This window comes from Astyanax mexicanus, chromosome 15, assembly GCF_023375975.1.
Source record: "Astyanax mexicanus isolate ESR-SI-001 chromosome 15, AstMex3_surface, whole genome shotgun sequence".
Taxonomy (NCBI): Eukaryota; Metazoa; Chordata; class Actinopteri; order Characiformes; family Acestrorhamphidae; genus Astyanax; species Astyanax mexicanus.
In genome coordinates this window covers 44477328-44499727 of record NC_064422.1, presented here as the reverse complement: position 1 = coordinate 44499727, position 22400 = coordinate 44477328, and the positions used below count along the sequence as shown (strand labels likewise).

The following is a 22400-nucleotide window of genomic DNA, read 5'->3' as shown; positions in this document are numbered from 1 at the left end:
CATAAAAAGTCTGCTTTCTTTTCCTAATGCATAATTACTTGAGGAATATATAATATAATATAATACAATATAATTATCATAATATAATATATACTTTTTGAGCTCAGTGTTTTAACTATTTAGCTGGTATTTTTAAAGGCCCTATTGAAACACTAAAATTCAGGTAAAAACGCCGCTTATCAATTAATCGAAAGTCGATCGATAAGATCAATCAACTAATGATTAACGAATTAATCGATAATTTGCATCCCTAGTTGCAGCGTATCGAAACACCGCATCCTTAATTTACACTGAACTTCAAAGTCATGAATATTCACGAGGCCGAGTTGACGCTAATCTTTCATGTGCACGGCTTCAAAGGGACCAATAGGAACGCGGCTGAAGGTTATAAATAAAACAAACAGCAGAGGAAAAGTGAATGTGTTCGGCACGTGCTCTTCAGCTTTCTGAGAATGTATTGATTTGACGCGAGTGACAGCAGTGCTGAAGGCAGTCGGCGCGAGAGTGTCTGTGTGTGTGTGTGTACAGGGTGAACAGAGTGATAGAGCTGTTCTGGAGCTGGCCTGCATTTCCTGCTGTTCCTCTTCTTAAATCCCTTGTTCCGTGTTTTCCTCTCTCTCTCTCTCTCTCTCTCTCTCGCGCTTTATCTCTCTCGCTGGAGGTTTTATGAGGAGAAGCTTATTTTAGCCTCAGTCTAAATGTGTGCTGGCACACTCCAGCACCCACGTGCTCCCTCTCTCTCTCTCTCTTTCACTCTCTCTTCTGAGAGAACGAGGGAGATGGAAAGGCAGCGAGTGTGTGAGCGATAGAGCGAGAGAGAGAGCGCGAGAGTGAGAGAGAGAGGGAGTACATGTGATTTGAGATAAGGCAGTAATTGGATGGAGGCATTTTTTAACACCCATAAACCTCTCTCTCGCGCTGTGCGCCGCCAGTAGAGGGAGACGGGCGAGCGAGTTCCCGCTCTACAGCTTGGGGTTTGAAGGAAAGTTTATATAAAAATGATCCAATTTGCCTCTTTTTCACCTTAATCCGGGTGAGTGGGAAGCTAATATCACAGATTATCCTTAGATTAGAAAATCATAGGTTTGTTAACCCAAAGAAACCATTTAAAAGTAATTGTTCTGTTAATAATCTTAGCTCAGAAAATAGGAATTACTTGCTGTGCCATATATTATACCCTGAAATATGGCGCCATATCACCCACCCCTAATTATCACATCAGGGTTCTACTTTTTTTTACTGTTTTTATCAAAAGAAAAATTCACACTGTTCTCATTTCCCATTATAGATCTCCTAGAGACAGATTATATCTGTACAGTATCATTAATTTTACTTTAATTCTGGATATATGCAGATATTTGGAGTGCATTATTAATTTAATTAGTAGCATGACAAGATTCTGGATCATTGACTTCTGTTACAAATCTGATAAAATTCTTGTATTTTTTTTTAAATATCTCAGTTAGGGATGTGCCATATCATATCATATGCTAAAATTAAATTAAATCTTCATTTAGTTGCAGTAGTTTATTCTTAATTTTATCTTCTTAATTCTGTGTTTTTTTGTATTTTTTTTTTAAGTCATATCACTGAGAGTATCATTATCACAAAAATACCATGAAATATCATGATTTCATTTTAGGGCCATATCGCCCAGCCCTACTTGGTACACTGCAAAAAACTAAATCTTAGCAGGTAAATTTTCTAAATTTTAGGAAATAAATCTTATTTTCTTTTCTGATAAGACTTTTTGTCTAACTAAGCATTGTGTGTAAGTGTTAGGATTATTTTGCTTATCTTAATCATTCTTACTTAGAATTTGTACCTTATTTTAAGTCATTTGAACTAAAAATAAGCACAATCAAGCAGCAATCAAGTTATTCTGAGTCTTGTGTCCAAAAACAGTGACTTTTGCTTGATTAAGGTGTCACTTCACTCATTTTGAGACTTTGCCATTGCTTTCTCTTACTAAGAAAATTTTGCTTACCCCACTGGCAGATTTTTTTTGCTTAATATACATATATTTGTCTTAATTTGCATATATTTTGTCTAGATTTTTTGCAGTGTAAGCATATTAATGGTGTCAATTGATTAAAAATAAAATCACGACAATATTCAGTGACTAACTGCAATTAATCGCACTTGTTCTTAGGATGCAAGGAATGTAAACTGCAGTTATATTTATATTAGTGGTGTTAATTAAAATAATAGTATATACCTGTATGTTTGAGGGGCACTAGAATAAAGAATGCATGATAAATTGTTTATTTTATAATAAACATCTTAGCTTGGTTGTAAGGATTTCTGCATTAGAACTTAATTTGCTGAGTAAAAACAGCTCTCCTTTCTGCTCCGCCCCTAAACCCATACATCATCTGGTGCCCTTCCCAAACATTCAGCGCATTCCTACGAGAGCTGTGATGTAACGATGATCCAGAGGTTAATCTCAGCTCTTTCACTTTTCAGCTGCAGGAAATGTGGGAAGTGGAAATGAAAGTGAAAGACGGATATCATCTCCAGCCTGGGCGGCGAGCCGTGAATGAAGCGATCACCGCTCTGATCTAATCCATTACACTGCTTAGTCTGAACTGGCACCAGAACATTTCATCACCTCTACAACCGCCTGCTCTCTATCAGACCAATCCAGCAGACCAATAAAACCCCAGTGCATCTTTAAAACATACAGGAGAGAACAATCCCATACATTCTCAACATATCTGAGCAAAATGGGGCAAGTTTAGAGGTAAAAAGATCATTTTAGAAAGGCCTTTGTTGCGGTTTTGCTAGAAATGTTACATTTTTAACATTAAAAACTGAATCTGGTGTGTATGTGTAAAGTGTGTGGTATATATGTAATCTTGTGTGTGTGTGTAAATGTATGTATGCTGGATGCAGGCCTCCTACAGGTGGAGGTTGTTTCCGGTTGAGAGTATGCATGGTAAGCATGGTAAGCATAGAATAGCTAATACTACTATCCTAGTCCTGTACAGCTGAAGTATATACTTATATATAGAATATAAGGGTTAAAATAGATGTACTGATATTAACAGCAATAAATCAGAGAGAAATAACTCTTTATTATTATGAGAAAATGAAACTTCAACATTTAGTACTATGGTAATGAACTGCATTGATCGACAGCATGTATAAGATGTTTCATTTCATATTCAGCTCTGGAAATAAAAGAGCACTTCAGTTTCTGCTATTTATGGGTTTATGTTTGAGTAAAATGAACATTGTTGTTTTATTCTATAAACTACAGACAACATTTCTCCCAAATTCCAAATAAAAATATTCTCATTTAGAGCATTTATTTACAGAAAATGAGAAATGACTGAAATAACAAAAAAGATGCAGAGCTTTCAGACCTTAAATAATGCAAAGAAAACAAGTTCATATTCAAAAAGTTTTAAGAGTTCAGAAATAATCAATATTTGGTGGAATAACCCTGGTTTGTTTTTAATCACAGTTTTCTTCATGCATCGTGGCACCATGTTCTCCTCCTCCACCAGTCTTACACACTGCTTTTGGATAACTTTATGCTGCTTTACTCCTGGTGCAAAAATTCAAGCAGTTCAGTTTGGTGGTTTGATGGCTTGTGATCATCCCTCTTCCTCTTGATTATATTTCAGAAGTTTTCAATTTGATAAAATCAGAGAAACTCATTATTTTTAAGTGCTCTTTTATATTTTCCACAGTTGTATAAAGCGTACAGGTATGTGTAACTGCAGCACACAGTGAGGAAGAGGTAAAGGATGTTCTGGGCTGTTTTTTCAGTATAGCTGTAAATTAGAGATGTAATTGTATATTCTGGGTGCAGCAGTCTGTATCTAATCTAGTCTCTAAATCATTGCTGCAGCAGTAATTTGCCTTCTGTTGTATTGTGTGATATTAGACACTGTGCTCTTCTGCGTCTTTATTCATTTCCACTGTTCTGCTGAGACGATCTCTCTCACAGCGACGGGCGTGCGATAAGAAACTGTTATTCAGGTTATAAATGATCTTATGGAATTATTACGGCTCTCCTGAGGACTGTTTTTAGTGCCAACAGGGTACATAAAACACCCATAACAGCGAGCCGCTGTGGATTCACACAACATATTCCCAGCTCATTTCCCAGCATTATAATATTCAGCAATATATTCTCTGCTCTAAATGCTTGAGGGGAAGTGTTTGTTTTAGGATTTACTCTGGTTAACCACCGCAAATAATGATGAGCCTGCCTTCACTTATTTATTTGCTCACTCTTAAGTACTGAGCTCTACTGCATGCATTAAAGAGCTGCTGCTTAAGCGACTCATCCTCAAAGTTATCCTCAGACAATCTCAATCCAGAACAGCAGTACTGTGGGAGAGTTCTACTTAAAACACACTTTACTTTTCTCAACATTCATTTTTGCCCAAACAAAACACCACATATAATCATAAATACAGTAAAAATTAACAGGAATTTCTAATTTTTAAGAAACTCATCTGATGAACTACATTCGGTTCCAGATTTCTCCTGGATGTTTCTAACCAATGTCCCAGTAGATCAAGTAGTTCAATTCCAGTAGCAGCTCAAACAAGGTGTTGGTATAAATTTATATATAATAATAAATACTTAAAGACTACTGGCCTATTAATAAAAACTACAGAGAAATCAATCCAGAGCTAAAAATCAGTGCAATAAGCACTACTAGAATGGCTGAAGTTCACCTCAGACCATCTTAATCCAGAGCTGAAGTGCACTAAGCACTAATTCATGCATGAAAGAGAAGCTAAAATGACCCAAGACATCCTCAGACCATCTTAATCAAGAGCTAAAGTGCACTGAGACTTACTGTATGCATGAGAAAGCAACTAAGATAATCCAAGACATCCTCAGACCACCTCAATTCAGAGCTAAACGCAGAGGATCTCAATTCAGAGCTAAAATGCACTGAGCATAACTTCATGCATGCCAAAGCAGATAAAATAATCCTAGTCATCCTCAGACCATCTCAATCCAGAGCTACGGTGAATTTAGCACTACTATATGCTTTATAGCACTGCTAAAAATTCAAAAATCTCAATCCAGAGCTAAAATGCACTGAGCACTACTTCATGTGTATGATAGAGACCCCTCAGACCATCTTCAGTCATCCTCAGACCATCTTAATACAGAGCTAAAGTGCACTGAGAACTACATTGCAAAGTAGCTAAAAATTATCCTCAGACAATCTCAATCCAGATCTACGGTGCACTTAACACTACTACAAGCATTACAACACTGCTAAAAATGACTCTAGTCATCCTCAGACCATCTCAATCCAGGGCTAAATCCAGAGCATCTCACTCCAGAGCTAAATCCAGAGCATCTCAGTCCAGAGCTAAATGATAGAGAAGCTAAAATGATCCAAGTCATCCTCAGACCATCTCAATCCAGGGCTAAATCCAGAGCATCTCACGCCAGAGCTAAATGATAGAGAAGCTAAAATGATCCAGGTCATCCTCAGAGCATCTTAATCCAGGGCTAAATCCAGAGCATCTCACGCCAGAGCTAAATCCAGAGCATCTCACTCCAGAGCTAAAGGATAGAGAAGCTAAAATGATCCAGGTCATCCTCAGAGCATCTTAATCCAGGGCTAAATCCAGAGCATCTCACGCCAGAGCTAAATCCAGAGCATCTCACTCCAGAGCTAAAGGATAGAGAAGCTAAAATGATCCAGGTCATCCTCCGAGCATCTTAATCCAGAGCTAAAGTGCACTGAGAACTACTATATGCATCGCAAAGTAGATAAAATTACTCAAATCATCCTCAGACCATCTCAATCCAGAGCTAAATCCAGAGCATCTCAATCCAGAGCTAAAGTGCACTCAGCACTACTACATGCATTATAGAGCAGCTAGAATGGCTGACGTCATACTCAGAGCATCTCAAACCAGAGCTAAAGTGCACAGAGCACTACTTCATCCATCACAGAGTTGCTAAAATAAGTCATCCTCAGACCACCTTAATCTGAAGATAAATTCTGGGCATCGATTTGACAACGCAAACAACCAAAAACACATCGATTTTCATATTAATTTTAGTGAATAATCTACAGACAGAAGCATCCCTAAAGCTTACTCTAGCACCGCCATACTGGAAACAATAACCGTCCTTCTCATTTGAGCCGATTGTTCTAAGTTGTCCTGAGGATATCTTGATAAATAAGCAAGCATTGGGATCTTCTTTGATGACCGGTCTGAGAGTAAAGCTGCTACAGCACTAAGATCCTCAGGGCTAAACTGCTCTAAAGTACAGGGAGATGCCCTCAGACTGTAGTGGGGAAATTGTGTTGGTCAGACAGAAGTATGGAGTGTAACTGCAGGGCAGAGGATAGGGAATTTCGCTGACTGTGGCGAGGACTTGACTCGGAGTCGTATATTGTATTTATAAATAAACAAAGCACGTCTAGCTGTCCGTCTGTGCGTCCGTCTGGCCGTCTGCTGCGGTTCCTCTCAACTCTGAGAGCTCACTATGTTTTAAATGTGAGCTGCAGTCAGCTGAACTGCATTTTCTAATGGAGTTAACGCTAAAATAGACGACTGGAGGGATCTGGGGACGGTGCTTTACGGTTTTCAGAATGCCAGCAAATGTCTAGCGTAAACTGAATTAGCCGCTGTCCTCAACTGCGTGAGTTAGTGCGCATTGTTCTCGGCCGTCGCAGAAACGTTATCAGCGTTTTAAACCAATTAGACAGGCCAAATTCAGGCTAATTAAATTTATTGTTGTGACGCTGATAACATCTCATGGTGTTTAATGGAAAATAAATAAATAACTGCAGCAGAACACCCAATAATAACAATAATAAAGTCACTGTTATAGAAATACAACCCAGCCGGACAACAGCAGGGTGATCTTCAGTAACTGCTGAGTTTTATAAAGCTGCGCGAGAGAGAGAGAGAGAGAGAGAGAGAGAGGGACAGTCGGGTCATGCTCGAGGGCATATACAGTAATTATGAGCGTGTGCACTGGTGAGTTTAAATAGAACACAATGTCCAGGGAGCGAGGGAGGGCCTCGTGAGGATCAGTGGGTGCTGTGTTTTTAAACAGCAACAGGAGGACAGAAAGGGTAGAACATAGAACGAGCGAAAGGGTGAGAGAGAAAGGTTACGCTCAGCACAGAAGCTAAAAGTGGCCTAAATTCAATTCAATTCCAGTCATTTTGCTTGTTGAAACAGATGTGTGAAATCTGTGTGAAAGTGTGAACAGCAAAAACACTGAATCTGGCATTTTCAGTTCCGATTTGGGTCACTTAAATTAATACGTGGTTATCAGATTTGCATCAGCAACTGAAAAGAATGAGAGTAGAGCGAAAAAATGGACGACAGCAGTGAGTAAAGGTTTCAGTGGTGAAATAATGCAATTTTTTCTGTTATAATAATATTAGAGGGTTTGTGTCACAACCACTCAGTGTTTCTAATAAAGTGGCTGAATACAGGTACAGGTAGCTGCAGCATTAAAGACAGAAGATAAAAAGTGTGTGAGAGAGAGAGAGAGAGAGAGAGAGAGAGAGAGAGAGGTGGATGGATGGATAAAGAACCTTATGCAGAGTAAAACGAGAGATAAAGAGAGACAGAGAGAGAAAGAGATGGTGTGAAGGAGAGCACCTTACCCAGAGTGAAGAGAGTGATAAAGAGAGCGACAAAAATAGATAGATAATGAAAGACAGACAGAGAGACAGAAAGAAATGTAGATAAAGAGAGAGACAGAGACAGTGAGAGTGTCAGAGCGAGAGACATATAGAGAAAAAGACAGAGATACAAGGATAATAAGATAATAAGAGATAGAACAAAGAGAGAGAAAAGAGTGATAGACAAAGATAAAATAAATAGAGATAGCAAGAGGCAGAGAAAGACACAGAGAGACATACAGAGCGACAGACAGAGAATGAGACAAAGAAAGAGAGACGGACAAGGTAGAGTAAGAGACAAAGTAGTAAGAGAGAGAGAGAGAGAGATTGACAGACAGAAAAAGCGACAAAGTAGAGAGAGGGACATAATGACAGAAAGTTAGAGTAAGAGACAAAGTAGAGAGAGAGAGACAGATAAAGAAATAGAGAGAGAGAGAGAGAGAAATAGATAGCAAGTGACAGAGAAAGAGACACAGACAGAGATATAGAGAGACAGAAAGGTAGAGTAAAAAGACAACATAGAGAGACAGATAGATAGACAGATTAAGTGAGAGACAGAGAAAGAGACAGACAGAAAGAAAGAAAGGTAGAGTAAAAGAGACAAAGTGAGAGAGAGACAGAGAGATAGACAGACAGATAGACAAAGAGAGAGAGGTAGGTGTTTCAGCTTCTGCTGTGTAATTTTTCTGAGAATCCTATTGGCTGTGATGGATCTGGTCACGCCCCTCCTGCCGCCGGCGCTGTCTCTCCGGTGTTTAATCCAGTGACAGGTGTGTGAGAGCGTAACCCAGCCGTGCTGCCGGGCCTCGCCTCTGATTTACACCCTTAATCTGCTCCTGCCAGAACCTGCAGACGACCCGGCACGGCATTCCAGCGCTCTATCATACCCAAACTACATGCTATCCCATAATATACAACTTCCTGAGCTGTGGATCTCTGCAGCTCCTCCAGAGTGACCATGGGCCTCTCGGCTGCTTCTCTGATCAGCACTCTTCTTGTTTAATGTGATGGTTTGGGTGGATGGTGGGCTCATGTCTTGTTAGATTTGTAAAAAATAGTTGTAGAATAACTTTTTACATTTTTGGATGATGGATTCAGGAACAATGGATCTGTTTTTATAACCTAACCCTGCTTTAAACTTCTTTTATACTGAGACTAAATTACACACAGCTGGATTAACTCTATTAACTAATTAAGTGACTTTTTGTCAAGGCAATTAATTTTACTGGATTTTATTTATGGGTTTAGAGTAAAGGACATCACACTTTTCAGATTTTTATTTGATAAAAATTATAAAAACCATGTATAATTTTTGTTCCACCTCACACCTATGCAATACATTGTGTCTATCACTTAAAATCTCATTAAATTACAGTTAAGTTTGTGGTAGTAAAGTGACAAAGTGTGGAAAAGTGTGGAAAAGTGTGGAAAGGGGTAAAATGGGATTGGGTCTAGAACAAATCAACACTGATCTGACGTTAAGGATCACAACCACAACTCACTCCTCAAAATCCTCACAGAACACCGAATCAAAAACCGCCTGTGATTGGTCAGATTGCCAACAGTGCACCACAAACAGACATTTGCATATTGCCATCCTCTGCAAAGGCCACTATCGCAAAAACAATTAAAGAAGAATATATTCTGCAGCTCCAGCCTGAGAACATTCATCTCACAGAACAAAAACCTGAAAATACTGTGAATATTTCAGAGGCCTCATCTGCATATTGCTGCTTTCTGCAATATCAGTGCCTCAAAGGTCAACACTGCGATAACCATGAACCTGCAGCACACACACACACACACACTTTAGATTTCAACTAAAGTTTTCAACTGATTTACTAGCACTAAAATTGGAATATTACCACAATATTTAAAATCTATTCACACAATGCACAATAAGGATAAAACACTACACTGTAATTGTATGTTAATGCAATATATATATATATATATATATATACTGAATGACCCTGGATCTTGTTGCCATATGAGATTAAATTAAATAGCAGCAGAGCTTCTGAATATATTTATGCTAATGGACGTGGTGTTCTAGAAATGAAGTGTATTCAGGTAAATTTCTGGTGTATTACTATCTCTATCTTGGCAACAGAGAACAGATGCTCCACTGAATCTTGGAGAACATATTCTTGTATACACTTGTTACGCACACCTGGACACTGCGCCAATGAAATAGCAATCCGCCAAAGATTTGTTTATTTTACGCTATGCCGAAAGCAGAGAATTATTACATGCCATTTGTGCGTTTCAAGACGTGTAGGATGTACTTTTCCAGTCGTTATGATGGCAAAGACACACTGACACTTCCTTAATCACTATATGAAAATTCAATACCTACAGCAAATTTACAGTAAATTTAATACAATTTAAGATCTTCATTATTTAAAATTTAATTTAAGACATTTTAAGACTTTTTAAGGACCTATGGAAACCCTGTATATGGGTGTGAACAGGTGTAATCAATATTCCGGTGATTAACTTCCTGGAGGTGCTGTGTGTAGCGACATGTGATCGTGTGACGGAGTGACGTCAGTGAGTGGTGCGTTCTGGGTAGTGTAGTCTGGAGGCTGGAGATCGCAGGTAGAGCTGATTTTGGGAAAGACAGGCGTGCTTTCGGCACCATACAAAACAAATATGAACAACTGTCTCAATCTCATCTTGTATCCAGTAGTGCTGTGCGATATGACGATAAATATCGTTTCTACAGTAATGTAATCAATTATTCTTGCAAATATACATTGGTGTGGTCACTTTGCATAAACTCGGTTTATATAAGTGATAATAAAGTAATCTTCACAAAAAAAGCTTCATAATGTGTTTTTTTGCGACACGACGCTGCTTTACGTTATTTGACGGACACTTTAAAAAATGTTAATTGAGTTTATTTTGATAACTCAATTTAAATACCTGTATAATTAAAAAAAAAAAAAAGAGCTACTGCATCTACCTCATCTGTTTTCATTTCATTAGATATATTGCTGCACTAAAAGGTAGTAATTCTCATTTGTGAAAGTTTGGTTTAACGTCACTTTGAAATAAAGTTGGAAAAAAGTAAGCAATGATATTATTTTGTCATAATTTTTGAAGAATAACTGAAAACATACTTAAATGTGGTATATCATGATATATATCATTATCATGATATAAAAAATTCCATATTGTGATATATGATTTTTCCCATATCGCCCAGCACTAATATCCAGTATAGAGGATCCAACAGGGTACTAGATAGATAGAGCCTCCTTTCAATGGTTTTCAACAATTTTCCCCCAATAAACTTATAATAATATTTTTACTCTAATATTGTAATTACAATCACGATTAACAGTGTTTCCATAAATTTAAATTTATACTGAGCTCGGCCTTTAACCCACAAAGCTCCTGTTGAGTTTTAACAGCGGCTGTCCACCGTCCCCATGTCCCTATAACCCACTTTTCCCGCTCAGTATCGTTACGCTAAGCATCAGGTTTCTGTGTTGTACAGAGCTTTTAGAAAGCTGCAGCTTTTTCCTGACATCTCTTTCTCTCTATACCATCTGAACAGTGGCAGCGCTCCAAACACGTATCTCCTCTTTGGCTCGGCTCCACCTCTCTACTGCTGCTGGATGTGTTTTATTCTGCTGCATCCCACACCACACACCCACACCACTACACTACACTACTACACTAACCATGCACTACTGACCGTCAGGCAGTTTACTTTAGTGTAGGAGAGAGAGAGTGTGTGTGTGTGTGTGTGTGGTTTACATTGCAGCTGTTGTGTTGTAAGAGAAGTGCAATGGAAAAAATTCAACGTACAACAAAATGCTTTATTTTACTACTGTATTTTTTGCACTATAAGACTTAAAATCTTAAAATCCTAGAATTTTCCTCAAAAATCATCAGAGCTCCTTATAATCCGGTGCTCCTTATGTATAAATTGTACCAGTCAGGTATTAAGGAGCAGTAAAGCCACTCTGAACACTGAAGTACAGAGTTATACAGGAGTTTCAGTGAAGTTTCTCCAGCACTAAGGCTGGAGCAGCATTAGCATTAGCTGCTAACCACACTAAGCGCTAGCTCTTTTCCCAGTTCAGAGGTGAAAATGATCAGCCTGTAGAGCCTGCTGCTAACCCCAGCTAGCACTGCTGGAGCAGCATTAGTATTACTCGCTAAGCGCTAGTTAGCTCTTTCGCTGTTTAGAGGCGAGTATGTCGGACTATAGTTTGCTGTAGGTAAATGGAAGAGCTTTATTCACTTAAATGAACAGTTTTCATGAGAGAAATCTGTGCAGATTAACAGTAACATCCAGCGCTCGTATTCAAAAATATAAATAATATGCCTTATAAACAGACCATGAAATAGATGTTTATTGACCGTGCACTTTATATAGTGCAAAAAATATAGTATAGGAAAACAGCATCATCTGATAAAGTAGCATTTTTTTCTGTCTATATAAAAATACTCTCCTAATATACAGTACCAGTAATAATTTTGGATACATTTTTGATCAAAAGACAAATTTAGGCTAATATATAATTTCTCTTTATATTTATATCTCAGGTAAAGATATATTTAAGTATCCCAGAATCTGATAGCATGTTGTCTGTGTGAATATCTGCTCAAATATACTATATGCAATGTTTAGGTTTCAATACTAGTGCCTCTCAAAAGATTATAATATCATTGAAAAGTTTACGTTTAAAATGTGAAACTCATATATTTATAGATGTACTACACACAGAGTGATCTATTTTAAGCGTTTATTAATTTTATTGTTAATGATTATGGATTACAGCCAATTAAAAAACCCAAAAATCAGTGTCTCGGAAAATTAGAGTATTATAAAGCCCAACTGGTACTTTTGCTTTGCAGTGTGTGCAGTGTGCTGGAAAATGAAATCCTCATCTCCATAAAAGTTGTCAGCAGCAGAGGGAAGCTGTAAGATATGAAGTGCTGTAAGATTTTGTGGGAAAAACAAAACTGCACTGACTTTAGACTTGATGATAAAACACAGTGGATCAACACCAGCAGATGACAGACATGTCTCTCCAAACCATCACTGATTGGTGGAAACTTCACACTAGACCTCGAGTAGTTTGGACTGTGTGTCTCTCCACTCTTCCTCCAGACTCTGATCCCTTAATTTTCTTTAAATGAAATGTAAAATTTACTGATGATCAGTGATGGTTTGGAGAGACATGTCTGTCATCTGCTGGTGTTGATCCACTGTGTTTTATTATCAAGAGCCGGACATGACGATGCAGCGACTGTGATAAAGGTCTGAAGGATGCACACTGATAAAATAAGGAGAAGTAGAGAAAGAAAGTGAGAGAGGAGTGAGAGAGTTAGAGCTGATAAAGAGGTGAGATTAGAGAGGAACTCTGGAGAGGAAGATGAGCTGCATCTGTCATGTCTAGTTTATCTTAATAAAGACACTGTCCAAAAGTACATCTCTAAACACACACACAAACACACAAACACACACACAGGCACGTGGTTTACTCAGCTTGAGTGTAAACTCAGTGTGGAACGTGAGGGGGCAGTCTGTGCTGCCTTCCAGAGCCCAAACCTGCACACTGGGGAGTGTTTTGAGTTTGTGTGTGCTGGTAAGTGTGTGTGTGTGTGTGCTGGTAAGTGTGTGTGTGTGTGTGTGTGTGTGTTGGTAAGTGTGTGTGTGTGTGTGTGTAGGTAAGTGTGTGTGCATGTCTTGGACTGTATCCATATTTCCCAGAACTCCAGCTTCTCTGCTGCAGGTTCCAGGCACTGCGGAAAGTGTGTGTGTGTGTGTATTAGGGGTGGGCGATATGGCTCTAAAATAATATCATGATATTTCAGGGTATTTTTGCGATAACGATATACTTGGTGATATAGGAAAACTGTAACACAGAGGAGCAGACGGGGAAGCAGAGCAGACTGGAGGCAGACTTATATGCGGGTAAGAACACGATTTTAATAAATAACAAATAAACAAACAAACAAACAAACAGGGGAATAAAGAATATAAATAAGTACAAAAACAAACATGTGACGATATTACTATTATTTAAATGACTGCAGTCATGTCCATTTATTGAGCGATAAGTCAATAATGTAGTTATTGAGGTAGGCCTAGCTGTAGCCCCAGTGGGGAGACAATGGGGAGAAATCGAGGAAAAAATGGGTAATTCCCTCCTGAAGGATTCTGGGTAATGAGTTTGTGATGTTTGGTTTGGACAAAAAGTTGCTGGCCAGCAGATCTGTCTGCATACATCACTACCACAACTATTATTCCTACAGGTCATGGCACAGATCCCAGCCTCCACCCATCATTAAACATTCAAATGGACATTCCCTGCATTTTAATGTACGTTCTCAAATCTTTCTATATATAAAATAATAATTCGCTTTTTAATTTCAGGCTTATTTCCAACTAAACAAGTTTACAGGTAAAGTCCCGCTGTTCAGCATAGAGCCAATCAGCCACAAGAGAAGTTTCATCACCATGTCAGTCATGTCAGTCAACTGTGGAGCTTCAAAAGTGGCAATGGTAATCTGGAAAATGGTGACACTCGCTAGTTAATGGCAGAACTGAGCTTCTTAGGATGAGCAGATGCTAATTTAAAATAAAGTAGATTATGTATTAGATTAGGAAATGTTTTTAACTCTCCTTTTGTCCCACTTTAGAGCAGCTATATGAGTGTGAGTATGTAAACTCATAGGAGACTGCAGAGCATACAGTTCACTCTAAAGCTTAATGGAACATTATTCAATTTGACTGATAAAAGTATGAAATTAAATAATAAAGTGAAGAAAAGCCTAAAAGCTGAAAGCTGAAATTACCGTGGCATTTCTGCTAAATTGGAGAACTATATCACTTACACTACTCTTACTCAAGCATCTGTAAAGACTTCCAATGAACTGGGTCTGCAGCAGTGCTGATTGGATGGGGTACGCCATACTTAGGCATCACATTTCCTGTTAATTCTAATAACCGGGTTCATACATTTTTTAACTAATAAATTTACATGATTTTTTCATGACTTTTCCATGCCTTCAAAGAAAAATTTATTGACCATACAATAAAAAAAAAAAAAAATCAGTGCAGACATGGACAATAAAACCAAAAACCAACTAAAACTAAAGTTAAAACTGATTATAGTAGGCCTAAAATGAATCGAATAAAACTATTGAGACACAATCTTAAATAATAAAATGTGTGTCAGATCTTGAGAGCGCCATTGTGTTGGGCTTAATTACTGAATTAACTCAAAATAGATTTTCCCCATCGATAAACTGAAACAAAAAGATTTGTAGACAACATTTCCATGATTTTTCCAAAACTTTTTTGGTATTTTTACTTTTCCAACACTTATCCAGGTCTGGAAATTGCTAATTTCAAATTATATGACTTTTCCAGGTACCTGTCCTGTAAAGTACCTATAATAGGGCTGCATTGGCAATCATGGTATGAAAATGCACAGTTTAATAAAACGTGAATCATATTATACTGTGCTTATCACTAGTATTGGTTTTACTAAAATAGTAAAATTATCCACACATGTAAATCTCCCTTATACTTCTGCAACTGTTGCCATATTTAAACACATAGCGGAGGAACACACTCAAACACACACAGCAGAGAAAACAGCAGAGAGGAAAGAGACTGGGAATACTCTGCAATCCCCTAAATAAACAGCAAATAAAACAGCTCAGAAAAATGGTTAGCATTGCAGCTAAACTGCTACTCTACATTCATACCACAGGTTCACTATATATACCATTGACAGCATATCAAACAGCAAGACGTATTCTATCCAAACAGCTCCCGGCCTGTCAACAACTATCAGCAAGAAATCCACAGGGCTCCAGACTAACACCGTCCCACTGTCCCAGCGTCCTGCGGCTGATAAATATGGAGAATGCCTACCGGTGAAAATATGACTTGCTTAGCATTTAGTCAGTTTACAGGTAAAGTCCCGCTGTTCAGCATAGAGCCAATCAGCCACAAGAGAAGTTTCATCACCATGTCAGTCATGTCAGTCAACTGTGGAGCTTCAAAAGTGGCAATGGTAATCTGGAAAATGGTGACACTCGCTAGTTAATGGCAGAACTGAGCTTCTTAGGATGAGCAGATGCTAGTTTAAAATAAAGTAGATTATGTATTAGATTAGGAAATGTTTTTAACTCTCCTTTTGTTTCACTTTAGAGCAGCTATATGAGTGTGAGTATGTAAACTCATAATAGCGTATTGAAAACCAGGATAGGAGCAGCTATATTTATTAACAACAGACAGTTTTAGTGCAGAATTTTACAATTACTGAATATGTTATTATCTATGTCTGTCTGGCCTTATTTATTGTTACTTACTTATTTACGGTTTGTTCTATATCTTTCCAAAATGAAAAATCAAGCATACTTGTACAGTTGTGTCACTTTTATCAATGCTTATCATGACATATGATGAATATATGTAATTTATATCCATACATCGATATTTAGTTTGGGACAGCTTACAGAAAGCTTTGGGACGGTTCTGGGATGGTTGTGAAAATAGAAAGTTTGGAGTCCTGATCCAGCTTGGAAAAAGTCTGAAAAAGTTAGCATAGCAGCTAACACACTCCAAGCCTGCTAACGCCAGCTGTTAGCCTCAGAGCTAACCGGCTATTCCGAGCTTCATAACACAGATTTAGAAAGATGTAAAAAAGTTTTACTCTAACCAAATAATAACCAGCAGTGTTCAGAAATGAAATCTCAGTTTATATGTAATGATTCTGTTAATGCTTTAGGATTACGGTAATATTTACTGAGATGGTTATTATAATGTAAAAGTCAGAAACAGGACTGAGGGACAGCACTCACCGTTTCTCATCTCCCTCTGATAGGTTAGGGTCCTGCTCCTTGGGCATGTGTTCCATTCACCTTAATTCCATCCAGCAGCCAATCATGTGAGACTGAGGCAGGCCCCACTCGCGGATCAACTCTTGTCATTCGCGTCGATGATTCAAACGGGCATCCCACAGCTCTGCGCAGCCACGCCCACTGCCTGGCCACGCCCACCCTGCTGTGGACCTCAGTAATGCTGCGGTACTGTGTGAGGAGATCTGGAGGAGAACGGAAAATAAACAGAGGGGTTAGAACATGCTCAACACTGAGACACTTTACAAAGAGAGCACAAATCTGATCACTCTAAAGCCACAGTGATGCCAGCCCACCACTCCGGGCACGTGTGCTCACTAGTGTGTGTAATAATCCATCTGTGCTCAGTACAAATAAGGTCAATATGGTTGTCTTTTTGTGTCTTCTCTGACGTTGGGCTGGAAACAATTACCTAATAATGCTTTAACCTAGGGGTGTGCCATATCGTATCGTACACAATAATATTGCCAACATTTTTGAATATCGTGAACGATATTACACCCTGAAATATCAGGCCATTACACTCACCCCTAATTATCACATAAGGGAACTACTTTTTTGCTTTTTTAAGCAAAAGAAAAGTTTACACATTTCTCATTTCCTATTAAATATCTATTAGAGACAGATTATATCTGTCCAGTATCATTTATTTTACTTTAATCCTGGATATATAGAGATATCTGGTAGAGTTGCACGGTGTACCGAAGGTTCGATTCTTTTTCGATACTACGTCATCACAAACGATTCGGTTCTTTAGCGTTCGATGCTTTCGATACTGTATATAGCCCAGTCACTAGCTTCAAATGAGTCAAATTAGTAGGCGCGATTTGACTCATTTCATAAGAAAACTGATTCACACCGCAGCAGTCGGTGTGGCAGGATTCAGATAAACTTAGTGTTCTGAACAAATGAATCGATTCACGCGCAAGCCAGCAGAGCAGCAGCGAGTGTAGAATGGCGACGGCTAAAATAACAGATGTCTCTCGTCCGCGACTTGTGGACAAAACGGGCGCGAGGAGTGAAGTGTGGGAAAATAGTCTGAGATGTAGGCATCTGTTTTTTATTGATATTTTTATTTTTAAATAAAATAACGAAAACTGAAAGTGAAACTAAACTACTTTATTTATAAGCGCTGTTTTCACTCCCGCAGTTGTACAGCGGGGGGTGTTGTGCCGATTCTGTCCGCGAAGCGAGAGTCGGATTCAGTAGCGGATTCGGCACAAGGGCGGCGGCACCTCGCGGTCCGCGGTGTTAGTTGTAAGCGCTCGCGCTAGCCGCAAAATACGACAGAAAACACTGAGGGAGCTGCAGAATTATGTATGGGACTAGAATATGAGCACGAGGGGATCAAAGAGAACCTTTACCTGTGAGTAGCTCACATCAGAACACGCAAATCTCTCTCACTCTCGCTCTCTCACTCTCTCACTCTTTCTCTCTCTCTCTCTCTCGCACGTGAACGCCTCCGCGTTTGACCTGCAGCACTGTGTTTAGCTGTTCTTAAAAATCATTTTAATTAAATAATAGTTCTATGCTTCTATGTTACAGTGTTATTTAACATAATTCTGATCATATTTCGCTCATTTAGCAGACAAGCACCCTGATCTCTACAAAGAGCTGAGAAGTCGACAGGTTAGTGGAGTTAGTCAAGATACACTCTGTCTGTAGCTTTACTAAGATTTACTAGCGACTGCTAGTAAATCACGTTAACATGGAGAGGAGTGTGCAGGAGTTTTGTTTTGGACCCGTGGTTTTCTCTATTTCTCCATTATCCCATTGGCTGTGAAACATGAACTCAAGATGTTCACGTTTTCGCGTTTCCATCGCAAATCTGTGGTCAGGCACGTAGCCTGCTTGATCGTTACACTGAACATGGGCTTATTAAAAACGGTAAACGGTTGATTAATAAAACGGAGCAGTGAGTGTTAAAATGAACATAACATTGTAATGTTCTTCTGTCTCTTTATTTTCCTTATTCAGAACTTAACTTCTGCCCGCCCGTCAGGTTCACATAGTCAGGCTACCATTACCTCTGGTTTTAGTTTTTAGGAAGTGTTTAGATAATTATGTTATAGTTAAGGTTATAATAACGAAACTTGTTTTTTGTTCAAATGTTTCATTTTAGAATAAAAACGTTTGCACCGATTGTTCAGTGTTCAATCCAGTTCAGTCAAAAATAAACATTTTATGTTCAGATATTTTTATTGTTTTTTTTTCTTCCAAGTATCGTTTTGGTATCGAGAATCGTGATACTACAGTTGGTATCGGTAAGTCAAAATTTTGGTATCGTGACAACCCTAATATCTGGAGTGCATTATTATTATTAGTATCATGACATTCTGAATCATTGACATCTGTTACAAATCTGCTAAAGTTTTTGTATTTTTTTTGTCATATCGCCATATCGAGTATCGTTATCGTGATAATACCATGAAATATCGTGATATTATTATAGGGCCATATTGCCCACCCTTACTTTAACCCTGTTAAATGTGAAAAATTACCCAATACCATGTTTAACAGCTGAGAAAATCACCTAAATTACTGGTTTTCACTTTGAAATTTACCAACCTTTATGTTTTATGAAAGATCCTGATATAATATCAGGTGTACAATAGTGCTGGCTATCAGCACTGATTTACAGGAGCAATTTGATTCCGATTCACAAGAAGCCAATTTGATCGATTTATGATTCAATTAAATATAAAAGAGATTTTCAGATAATTAATGTTGAAAATGTACAAGAAACACTCTTTCTACCATTACTAAACATATAAAATAGTGTTTACATGAAGAATTAACCCAAACAATTTACATTCATGTTTTATAATGTATCATTATTTTTATTATTATTATTAAAGGACAGACCTTGAAAGATGCCCTTGAATTTGGATTTATTACAAAAAAAATGTCTGGATTGATTTCCTTGATTTTTCTTAATGTAAATCACCACAATTAAGGTGGAACAGAAAATTTGGAAATTATGCTACCTTGTTCTCTAAATAAAGTGAGAATTAAATTTAATAAAAATCTTGCTTAACGTGTCTTTCAGGCTGTAGTAACATTTGAAAGAGTGAAAGAAATAAAATTAAATGTGTCGCATATGTTAGCTCCTTTAAAACTATGGCATGTTTTGAAGCTACTGGATTGGTGCATTTATGGTGGAATTTAAGGTGGTATGGAAAATGTTGTTTGCTAAATGCGAGGGACTAGCAGGTTTTAGTAACTTTAAGATAAAATAAAACTTGTAGCTAATGTTAGCTTAACTCCCTTAAATCACAGCATGTTTTTTTTTTACCATTGAATTAGTGCATTTAAGGTGGAATTTAAGGTGGTATGGAAAATGTTGTTTGCTAAATGCGAGGGACTAGCAGGTTTTAGTAACTTTAAGATAAAATAAAACTTGTAGCTAATGTTAGCTTAGCTTTCTTAAAACTACAGCGTGGTTTTTAACCGTTGAATTAGTGCATTTAAGGTGGAATTTAAGGTGGTATGGAAAACGTTGTTTGCTTAATTCGACGGACTAGCAGGTTTTAGTAACTTTAAGATAAAATAAAACTTGTAGCTAATGTTAGCTTAGCTTCCCTAAAACTACAGCATGTTTTAAACCATTGAATAAGTGTATTTAAGGTGGAATTTAAGGTGGAAGGGTGGAAAAGTGTAACAGAAAACATTAAGCTGTTTGATAAATGCGAGGGACTAGCAGGTTTTAGTAACTTTGAGAGAGAATAAAACTTGTGGCTGATGTTAGCTTAGCTTCCCTAAAACTACAGCATGTACAGCTTAAACAGGCATAGCTGCGGATAGAACACATCAAATGAAACTTGTATAAAATAAATGCTTTGTTTTACATATTAGATACTGTCCTTAACCCAAAATTCCCATATGCATGCAAAAGTTGTGAAGTTGTGAAAGTGGATGTGTAGTTAAAGCAGTGTACGGTGATGTTCTGCAGGACTGATCCGTGTCGGTAAATATTAGTGATTGTGCTGCAGCTTCAACAAGACACGCCAGTTCGGCTTCATATGCAAATGAGCACGGCGCTCGGCACAACGCTCCTCACCTCGGCTAATTATAAACCCTGTGTGAGATCTTAGTTCTGCAGGAATCTGCAGCTCTGCAGCTTCAGTTCTATCATTTCAGCGTGTGAAATAGAGCCGAGAGCTGCAGGATCCTGCTGATACCATACGCTTCATAATACATATTAATACAGGAGTCAGGATTCAACAAATCATAACGTAATGCAATAATTCATTAATTTCATTAAGTTTCAGTAATTCAGTTAAAAAGGTGAAACTCATATATTATATAGATGTATTAAACACACAAAGTGATCTATTTTAAGTGTATATTTATTTTATTGTTGATGATTATGAAGCTTACAGCCAATGAAAACCCCCAAAAATCAGTGTCTCAGAAAATTTGAATATTATTTTACACGTCCTGCTGGAAAATGAAATCTGCATCTCCATTAAAGTTGTTATCAGCAGAGGGAAGCTGTAAGATATGAAGTGCTGTAAGATTTTGTGGGAAAACAAAACTGCACTGACTTTAGACTTGATGATAAAACACAGTGGATCAACAGCAGCAGATGACAGACATGACTCTCCAAACCATCCGCTGACAACTTTTATGTCAGATGAGGATTTCCTTTTCCAGCAGGACTTGGCACACTGCCCAGTATATGTTTAGCAACATCTAGAAAAAAATGCTAGCAATAGTAGACACTACAGCTTCATCACTCTCCAGTGAGGATCAGTGATTAACCCATTGTGGAAAACCCTCAATAATAATAATCTCTTTTTCAGAGTTTCTTTTACAGTAAGTTTCTGTGGCTGGTTTACCGCTTTATTAAGTATAATCCAGTGTCTGAAGAGAGCTCTGTGTCGTCTCTGAGTTTCCCCACGGCTGTGTTTGTTTGTTCACACCAGCTCAGAGCCTCATATCAACACATGGGGGCGTAAAACAATGTTTAGAATCATTAATTCCAATCTGCACTCGATTCCTGACCCGATTCCCTCAATGAGAGTTGACTCTACACATAATCTGTTATGTGTGTTGTGTGTTGCATATAGTGGCATTTCCACTCTAAATCTTTTCTTAGTTCTTTATTTTCTTTTTATTTCTTTCCTTATTTTTTTATAGTTTTGTACTATTGCTTTTTAACTTATTTTGATTTTCTGTTATTATGATTATTACTATTATTATTTTTATTATTACTATTGTTTTTATTTTTAGTTAATTTATTTATTTGTATTTTTTTTTTGTATTATGTAAAAGTTGTTTTAGCTTAATTTCAATTCTTTTTTTTTTGTTGTATTAATCTTATCTTCTTTTGGTCCTAATTTCTTATCACTTAAACCAAGTTGTATTATAATTATTATTATTTTAATTCTAATTCTATTTTAGCTTTTATCTATTTTTATCTTTTATTAAGTTTTATTTTAAAATGGCTAAATTTAGTAATTATTTTCATTGTCATGCCAATCCCTGTATTTGTAAATTCTCGGCTACACTGAATACCCTCAATGTACTTCTGAGTCAAAATAAAGGTTAATTGATTGACTGATTGATTGATTGATTGATTGATTGATTGATTTCCAGTAGAGTAAATGCAGAGGGATGATAGATTGTAATTAATAATGACTCATTCATTCTTAAATTAGCATCTGTTTTTTCCATTTATGTTTTCAGTTTTAGCCACACCCCCTCCAGAATGAACAGGGCCAATGCTGTGCCCTTCAAACAGCCCCAATTCACCCCTGCTCAGAGGGAGATGTTTAATATTAGAGCACAGACACACTTAGAAGCATACTTGGCAACCGAAACATGACGGACGGGAGCGTGCCCTGGATCGAAACCACAG

At 37.7% G+C, this 22400-nt stretch overlaps 1 protein-coding gene across 2 annotated transcripts in view; it reads right to left on the bottom strand.

The window, feature by feature from the left end:
* The window catches only part of thrab (thyroid hormone receptor alpha b), a 285484-nt gene that overhangs the window by 59793 nt on the left and 203291 nt on the right, over positions 1 to 22400 (bottom strand). For both annotated transcript variants that reach the window (XM_049464647.1, XM_049464648.1), the window contains exon 5: positions 16481 to 16722. In XM_049464647.1, the coding sequence (XP_049320604.1) occupies positions 16481 to 16536 (56 nt within the window). In that variant the 5' untranslated portion in view covers positions 16537 to 16722. The remainder of the gene's footprint in view (positions 1 to 16480; positions 16723 to 22400) is intronic.